The sequence below is a fragment of the Pollachius pollachius genome (assembly GCF_949987615.1).
Source record: "Pollachius pollachius genome assembly, chromosome: 1".
NCBI lineage: Eukaryota > Metazoa > Chordata > Actinopteri > Gadiformes > Gadidae > Pollachius > Pollachius pollachius.
In genome coordinates, this window is record NC_136934.1 from 39,366,728 (window position 1) to 39,376,031 (window position 9,304).

The 9,304-nt window shown below is 43.0% G+C and overlaps 1 protein-coding gene across 2 annotated transcripts in view; it reads right to left on the minus strand.

Annotated features, from left to right (window-relative positions):
* Window positions 1–8,971, minus strand: part of oxr1a (oxidation resistance 1a) — a 50,581-nt gene extending 41,610 nt beyond the window's left edge. For both annotated transcript variants that reach the window (XM_079748630.1, XM_079748629.1), the window contains exon 1: window positions 8,683–8,971. In XM_079748630.1, the coding sequence (XP_079604756.1) occupies window positions 8,683–8,821 (139 nt within the window). In that variant the 5' untranslated portion in view covers window positions 8,822–8,971. The remainder of the gene's footprint in view (window positions 1–8,682) is intronic.
* Window positions 8,972–9,304: the final 333 nt, after the last annotated feature.

A 9,304-nucleotide genomic window follows, 5' to 3' on the forward strand; every position in this document is an offset into this window, starting at 1 on the left:
TTAGAAAATTAGAATGACCAGAGACTATCCCAAATATATAAAAAAAATGAAGAAGTCATGTTAATGTTTAGAAAACACTTACGATATACCGTATATAAAGCTGTTAAGATATAACCATTTGTTGCATTCATAATAACCAAAAAGCTTGATATAGAATTCGCAGTACTTTACAAAATACTTTTTCGAATCTAAGGAAAACAGCCATGCTTTGGAATTCAAGTTTCATTGCTGAACATACTCAGATAAGCGTTTAATAAAACCTAACAGCAGCCAGTGTGCGCTACGTGTTCAGAGGTTCTTCTGCCTCCAACCTATACCCCGCCCACAAAACAACGTTATTTAGTAGTGACAGAAAAGGGGTCTATTATGAAACAATGTGTTGCAGGGGTTCACCAAGGTCAATAGATATCTAATGGATGGCAGAGCAAAATAAAAGTGACAGTTGCTGCACAACAAGCTATTCGAGTGTTGCCGCTTATCACAAACAACATTACATTTGGCCTTATTAGCAGCTTTAATAATCACAACACAGCGCAAACACTTGATCGTCTGTGAACCGCCTTACTGCCCTACTGGGTGTGTGTGACGGGAGAACAAAGCAAAGCTCACAGCTGACAGAAGACGTCAACAGTCGTGCACTGCAGTCACAAGGCCTGCTCCCTGCCAAAGCAACCCTTATCCTACCCCCCAATGCATGATATGTGGTGGGACGGATGTTTACCGGTTGTATCCGGACACGCGGCCATTACCTGTGGTGGTGGTGACAATTTCCTCCAACGCATGTACTCTCGGCAACAAAGCCCTGCAGTCTCGTTAAAAGCATCGTTGTGAAACCAGGTCCTGAGAGAAATACAGAGTGCAACCTGCAGACGATGAGTCATTTATTGCTCCATGGTCAGAGGCTGTGTGTGTGTGTGTGTGTGTGTGTGTGTGTGTGTGTGTGTGTGTGTGTGTGTGTGTGTGTGTGTGTGTGTGTGTGTGTGTGTGTGTGTGTGTGTGTGTGTGGGTGTGTGTGTGCTAACTTTGTCCGATGGCGAATGGTAAGAATGGTCGGCTTTAATGTCTGATTGCCTCATTCCCGCTCTTCTGAAAAAGGGTTTGTTTAGAGTGCAGGGACCCAGTGGAGGACGGGCAACAGAGCAGGACATGTGCTCACATCGGACTGAACATTGGCTTGACTGGAGATTAGTGCAGCTTGGGCCGCTGGCTCGCAGTCTCTCTTCCTCTTTCCATCTTACAAACAAGAAGCAGAAAAGGCCTATGTATAGATCTGTGGACGGCTTTTTGTAAGGCCATAACATGCTGCCTGACAGTAGATCTCTCAGGCCTGAAATGCGTTGCCTATCGGCCGAGTGGCATTATTCAAATGCCCATGCCCGCCATTGTCTGCCCGTCAAAATCACATCTGTGCGTTCAAGGTGACCTTGGACAGTCCTTGGAGCCACTACCCAGTTCTTCCTCAGAGTATAGCTTCAGAGGCAAGGCAGTTCATGTTAATTCATGGCATTCTGGAAACTGCCTTCTGTATCAACAGAATCTGTTGCCTATGAATCATTCAGATTCCACTCATGGATGCTAAAAATATTATGCCCTCTGTCTGTTAACAGCCATGACAAACTGATGCCAGTTAAAGGCATGGGGATGCGGGGAGGCATTTTTTTCCAAGTATATGACTACTATTCCCTCATGGACCACTACAACACAAAACACAAGCAGCCAATTTCCCCTCGCCTAGCTTTCTGCTGCCTTCCCATCGTCCATAAAATCCCTGTAGGTGTTATTTTTAGAACCCCTCGACACACACACACACACACACACACACACACACACACACACACACACACACACACACACACACACACACACACACACACACACACACACAACAGGTGTACTGCAGAACGAGCTAAACACTCAAAGTTGGGGGACAGGAGGCTGTCAGGTAATGAGTCTAGGAAAGACAATTAATGCAGCATTTATTCACATATCCTCTCCTGATCCAGCATTTGTCATATCTGGAGAGAGATGCAAAGGTTGTGAGGAAGAAATAGAGTGGCCAATTTCCCCAGAATAAATGCCTAATCAAAACAGAATTCCTCCCACCATGGTGTGTTTTCTGTACGCAGAAGATGCGTTTTGAAACCTAGGTAATCCATTCCCCAGGATACACCTTACAAGTCTTGTGACAGCCAACGAGCCAGACACACAGAGTGCTATCCTCGCTTCAGCCCTATTAGCATGCAAGTTGTACATGGATTACATTGCTAAACACAGTCAAGAGAACTGTAGGGGAAGGCGTGTCAATGTGGTGTATACACATTAAGGGAAATCAAAGTCACCTGTTGAGTGAGTGAGTGAGTGAGTGAGTGAGTGAGTGAGTGAGTGAGTGAGTGAGTGAGTGAGTGAGAGAAAAGAGTGTGTGGGAGAGAAAAGAGAGAGAGAAAAGAGTGTGTGGGGGGGAGAGAGAAAGTGCTTACACTGCAGTGTGCCATGTCAAGAAAACACGCACCTATGGCTCCTAGCTGCCAGGCTGTTGAGCAGTACGCACCCTGTTCTAATGTAATGAATACACATGGGAGGCTGGAGCTGTCTCCTAAAGCATAGGAAGACACCGCATGACAGCCAGCTTCCCCAAAACAAACCCACCATCTCTATATCACACTGCTAAACCATCATGGGCTAAGCCTATGTGCATACAATCATGTTAAATACAGTTTGCACGCACAAGTGAGTATTTCCAGGTACATCTCTCGTTCTCTCCCTCTCTCCCGCACGTAGCTGTAGGCACTAGGCAGACCGAAGGAGTGACTGTGAGCCGTTTTGTTAATAATGATTAGGCACAGAAGGAACCTGATAGGAAGCAGTACATGTTGTCCCTTCATCTGGTTAGTGAACATCTCTGAATGAATATGAATGTCTTTCTGTATGCCTCCACAGACGCGAGTCTAGTTGAATCTTTAAGTAGCGGACTGAACATCTTCCAACGCACCGCCCCTAAATTAAATTGGTAACATGAATCGTTTTATTATTACCATCAATTTCAGCATAGATGATTAATGAGGAGCAGGACCAGCGAGGAGCAGTCAATTGTATATATTGTTTTTGTTAACTTGCTGACCTGGGTACAGGTCAAATAAGCAAGACTTAAAAGGGATACATTCTATGTGACAATATAAATTTAATTGCACAACAAAACTCATCATGTTTCTAATGTTTTACACTGTACAATATAGCCCTGCCCAATGATGATAATTTCCCTGAAAATCGACCCGCCTGTACTAGTGCCTTGAAAGTCAGTGTTTTTTTTTTTTTTTAGCTATTCAAAATCAATGACTTCAATACGGAGCAGAAACACTTTTGTATCAGCCGCGAGATACACACCGAATACTCCACTGTATTGATCCATACCGACTGCACTGCCCTGGTGGAGCAGCAAACAGCTGGCCTACCGCTCCAGTGACCAATCATTTGGCTGTAAGGGTTATCGGCCAAGCCTCTAGATAAATGCCAATGACATGGAAATATGTGCCTGCGTTTGTCTGCAGAATGATAAGACTGGCCTTTACGGCAACATATCCTCATTTGGCCAGGGTTAATGAGGAAGAGGAGAAGAGAGCAGAAAAGGGATGTGTGGACCAGGCGGCCAGTTGCCTGTTTCAGCTTGGTAGCATCACCTGTTGGTAACAACCCCCACTCCCCCACTGTAGCAACTCTTACCTCTCCGTTACAGAACCGATCAATGGAATGCAGAAGTGATGTGCTCAGCGATGAGAAACACAAACTCTGCATTACCATCACAGCCTTTTATTGAGGCCAAAAGACTCTACGTCGCATTTCAAGTTTAGAATATTTCCAAGTATGTTCGGTCCAAATGAAAAAATAAAGGGTTGGTAAATCAGTAAATTAGTCAAATCAAAAACAACCGACTCAAATAACTGAGTCGGTGCATGAGTTCAGCGACGTCAAACAAACGGCGACAATGGCTGTGGTAACTCAACTTTAGGTGCACTTTGAGGACGGAGTCATGACAACAATGCACCCCACCTTCTAACAGACGCGAGACGCCTCACCTACCAGCGGTAAAGAGCATCCCACAGAGCTCCACCCCTCCTCAGATCAACCTGCAGGGATCCCAGCATCCCGGAGGAGACCATGTGACCATACGATGGACCTTATGCCTCTGTTTAGTAGCAACACCCAGCTAATTTATCCCGCAGATATGACAGCTTTAGTGGCAAGTCCTCACCCCTTTTCGAGACGCAAGGGCAAAGAAAGAAATAAGATACACACCATATAAATGGAGCTTGTGAAAATAAATTATGATGAAACGTCCCATAGGAGTTAGGAGAAGGATTGGTTTCACACTGGTTGGTGGGCTGGGAGTTGAGATGTGACGGTTTTAAAAATACAGGTCATTGACATAGTGTGTTTGGTGAAACATTGACAGGTGTGTGTGTGTGTGTGTGTGTGTGTGTGTGTGTGTGTGTGTGTGTGTGTGTGTGTGTGTGTGTGTGTGTGTGTGTGTGTGTGTACGTGTGTCGATGGTCTGCCCGTCATTTCAGCAGTTTACCCTTACCGGATGCAAAGCAAATACTGCCGTCTCGGCAGCCAGACGCTAATCAATGGCGTGACTGGTAGAGGTATTACATCGGAGATCACTGTAGATACTTTAACCCATTTGTATCGGCTGCTGTGCGGCGCAACATTGTATCTAGTAGATACAATGTTGCTCCGCGCAGCAGCCGGTACAAATGGGTAACCAAACTCATCTCCATGCCCGACCATTAAAAAGGTTCTTTCAAACATTTCAGGAGACGCAAGACTACTTTCTTATTCACATTGGAAGACGTTAGGGGTGTACACAAAAGTCACGGTTCGGTACGTACCTTAGTTTTGAAGTCAAGGTACGGTACAGGACGGTACGGTTCATAGTTAAGGGGAAAATTTAAAATAACTGCTTGTTTGTCAACAACGGAGAATAGCCGTAGATCAGCAGCAATGAAAACGCCAATAGACTTGGTAATGGCATTTGCCCGTTCTGAATTCCCAGACAGGGGTTGTTGAAATAGTGTCGTGAGCTGGGTTTGCACAGCTAGTTTTTTTTTTTCTCAGCAATGGTGATAGCAACACCTGGATGGTGCCTTTTCAAATGGGTTTGCATGTTAAAGTGCTGTACGTAGACACGGAGAGCCCTCTCTGTAGACGGAGAGCCTGTCGGAGACCCTCTCCGTAGCTTTCGTGCGCATCAATTTTTTTTTTTTTGTACATTGTTTACTTTGCACATTAAGGACCAATAAATCATTGGACGTTTATTTACAACACTACTTACATGGTTTGTAGTCAACATATAAGATCGATCGGGCAGCGAATTGCATTGCGTATCCGACATCCCGACGGAGAACTGCGAATGCTCGAGGGGTCTCAGTAGTTACGGAGTCAGATTACGGAGTCGGAGTAGTATACTTGGGCTAAACGGTCCGGGGGAACTCCGACTTCAAGTTTTAAATTCTGCATCGCAAAACAGCCTTTACATTCGCCATATTAACGCTATGTAGGCCACATTTACGCACCGCGGTCCACCTCTGTAACCACCCAGAAGTGCCGTGACCGTGACGGTTCGGTACAAATACGTATATCGATACACCCCTAGAAGACGTGTACGTCATACCAAATGATTATAGAATGGCTGTTATTAAGATGGGCTTTTAGAAGCACATGCCCGTAGATTAAATAAACATGCTACTATGTTGGCTGTAAATGTTATCTACAATATCGGCCATGTTCTTTGGATGGTGTGGTATGGCTGTACTTTAGTTTTCCAGTGATAAGATGAAGAAATTGCCGTCACAGATTTTTTTTTTTTAGATTTAATTTATTCTTAAACTTCAATTGATGCTTCAAAATTGATCAAACAATAAGAAAGTCTAATATGCCATTGAAAGCCATGCCAATGTGCATGCAAATTAAACTGTCCTTTTTCAAATTGTGTCCATAATAGAATTTCCAAAACCACAGTATTACTATCCATGCTAAATAGTTTTTTCTGTTATTTCTGTTCAGAAGCCTTCTTTCATTCCATACCAATTCTAGCTTTACTGACCACCAATGTCAGTTCCATGTCACAATTCTGCATCGTTATCGTTTTCATATGTTCAGCCCATCTGCACAAACACTGTTTCAAAAAGGTATCCACTTTTTTTGGGAATGTGTACTTTCCCAGCTGATTTGATTTAGGCCCATCATGTCAGTAGTGTGACAACAGACCAGAATACTAAATTACACTGAAAAGTCTCCACATGATTCCAAATGTTTCCCAAATGCTCGATGGAAAGGCACATTATATCAATGGCGACAATTGAACTGTAGGAATTGCAGCTTTTTCAACATTGTCCAACATCTATGCCTAATAGTAAGAGAGAAAGCCAGGGGGTGTATTCAACCTATTTTGACAAGTAATTAGTCTATAATCAGATTGTATAACGAGACAGTGATCGACCCTCCCTCATCAGTACAGCTGACAGGAACACATTCATCTCGAGCGTGCGTGCGTGTGTGTGTAAAGCTGAGTCAGCAACACCCAAGGTATTTAGGTTGCACAGCCACACTGCTTGATAAGTCACCATGTGCACTATCCTGTTTACACACGTTTTTGTACAAATTTTGCACTAGAACATTTAATTTTCGATGGAACGAAAATCCATACAATGTCTATCAATGCCGGCGGGTTTTAAATATTTGATAAAAAAAATAAAAAAAATAAAATGGATTTATATAAATATAAATATGGATACACTCATCTGCCATGTTTATATTTCCAATATTAAATTCTCAGTTTGATGCATTGTAGACAGTGTAGCCAAAATGCCTTACAACACTGGAACCAAAGAGCCTGTTCAGTGACATTTGCCTGTGATTACAATTTGTAATCAGTTATCTATTAACAGCGACAAGTTTTTTATATTTTATACTCTGTTTAGTTTATGCTTTGATGCACTTTATACTATTGCAGCAGTAAGTGCTTGTAGATAAAAAGCCAGTGTAATTAGGAAATGTCAGCAATTCTAAGGAGTCAAAGAAACAAGTTACCTTTAAGAAATCTTGTAAATGACAGATGGACCGATTCAAGATTTCTTTATATCATTTCAGAAGCACATTTATAAGCCACTAAAGACTAACTTCAATAGTTAATGGCAGCCATTGTCATGCCAATGTGGCCTGCCAGTATGTAGATTCCTACTTTTAATGTTGTTACTTGTGTGCTGATGTTGAGTCGCCTGGGTCAAATGACAGTGACTGGGTACATAAATAAAGTACTCTTTTACCAGTTTCCACCAACTTTTGGTGATTTGATTAGAATTTGTATTGATTCCCTAATATTGTATTATCTCTCCCTGCATCTGCCTCCCTCATACCACCAGCTCCCTGAGACCAAATAGACCGGAAAATCCCATTCCCCATATGTTTTTTTCCCACACTTCCCTCCTGACCTCCATAAAATTTCCTTTGGAGCTCAAGATGTGAATGTTGACTAACTATTTACACAAGCCCCCCCCCCCGCCCTGTGGTTGCAGGGGAGAGGGAGCAGTACTGTGAGTGCTAATGAACCCGACTGCCATCCATGGTGTTTCCAGGGAAACAGAGCATTGCATCTTATTAATCTTTGTCCTAATCAGATCCAACTATTAACCCGCCTGCCACGGAACTCTCTCAGTCAGCCTTTGCTTTGTGAGCCCTCAAAAACACACACAGGCCTTTAGCCTAACAGAGATGAACAGGGCAGGGCCAAAAATGTGCTGCTATTGCAACATTGTTTTTTTCCGTTCAACAGACAAGCAAGTAGTTGGGGGGAAAAGGAAAACAAAAGCTGTGGGTTATTTATTTTTTCAAAATGCCTGTACGACACTATGAGACTTTGAGCAGAGAGATATTCCACAGAAAAGTACAAAGGAAATAAAACAAAAAGATAATGATCCCTTATTTGCAAGTAGGCTTATTTAATGTTTGAAATCACTGTTTTTTACATGATCTGTTTGCTGATGTTAAAGGTTATCCCTGCCCTTCACCACAACACTCACCTCGTTCCCAGTCGTTGGAACGGGTTTTTCTAAATGAGCGTTATGGAGGAGAGAGGGCGGGACTTTCAGTTACATGGGTTAAGAGGCGAGAGACAAGGTAGGGACTTCTTATAAAGTGATATCCGCTTTCGTTACGGATTCGTTACGGATATTGCGCTGTCAAATTGTTCGACTAGATATGTATTGTCCTTGTCGTTTATACACCTGTCATGTTCCTATTCTTCTCGCTCCAGGAATTGTAAACTGGGGCACACAGCGCATAGGACATAAGGGACCGGATATTGTGTATGGTAGACCGGAATAACGGTACCATACATGTTCTTCCCTTAGCGAACAACAACATTCATGCCACTGAATGTTTAGCAAATGCGTTAGACACGAATTCGGACATGCATACCATGCCTGGTTTCTACATACGCCTGTGACAAATTGTACTCACACATTTGCAGTACACGTGACTTTCGGTTCTAAAGTTGCAGAACGGAAACTTAATCGTCAGATCTGTTCTGCTCACTAAACTACAGGAAAAAGTAACGACTGCCACTAGACACCAAAGGTATAGACAAGTTAAAGTAAAAGGATCGTCTCGAACTCGAGGTCGTCTTACCTGTTTTACAGATGAAGCTGTCGCTGTACGCTAATGGTTCATTAGTCGATCCTTCTTTGACACCTTCTGGCACTGTCCAGATTCTGTGCGTGATCGCGGACCTTACTGCTCTGCCACCGAACGACATAATGTAATTCATACTTCTACCCCTGAGCTTAAACTAACCTAAGGCCAACGTATTTCTATATACTGTACGCACAGCATTTACAGCACATCCATGCACCGCAACATGCGTAAACCCAGCAGCGTATAAATTGTAACTCCAACACATTCCAAAACAGGAACTATCCATTCCAAAACACAACTTTTTGCCCCTAGTGGTTGCTTTATGAAATAGAACAATTACTACCTTACTCACAGCACGAATCACATCAGTGGCGGCATAATATTTATCTGCTATTAAACCAATATATGTACATATATTTCAGAGTAACATAGATTAAAGTTCGTTGTTGATCAGGAATTTTAATAAAGACAGAGAGCCCAGAGAGAGCGAGAGAGGTAGAGAGAGAGATAGAAAGAGAGAGAGAGAGAGAGAGAGAGAGAGAGAGAGAGAGAGAGAGAACGACGCTTCATGGCAAAATAAGGAAAGGAAACCAACCCATTTTCAGTTGTTGCAAGG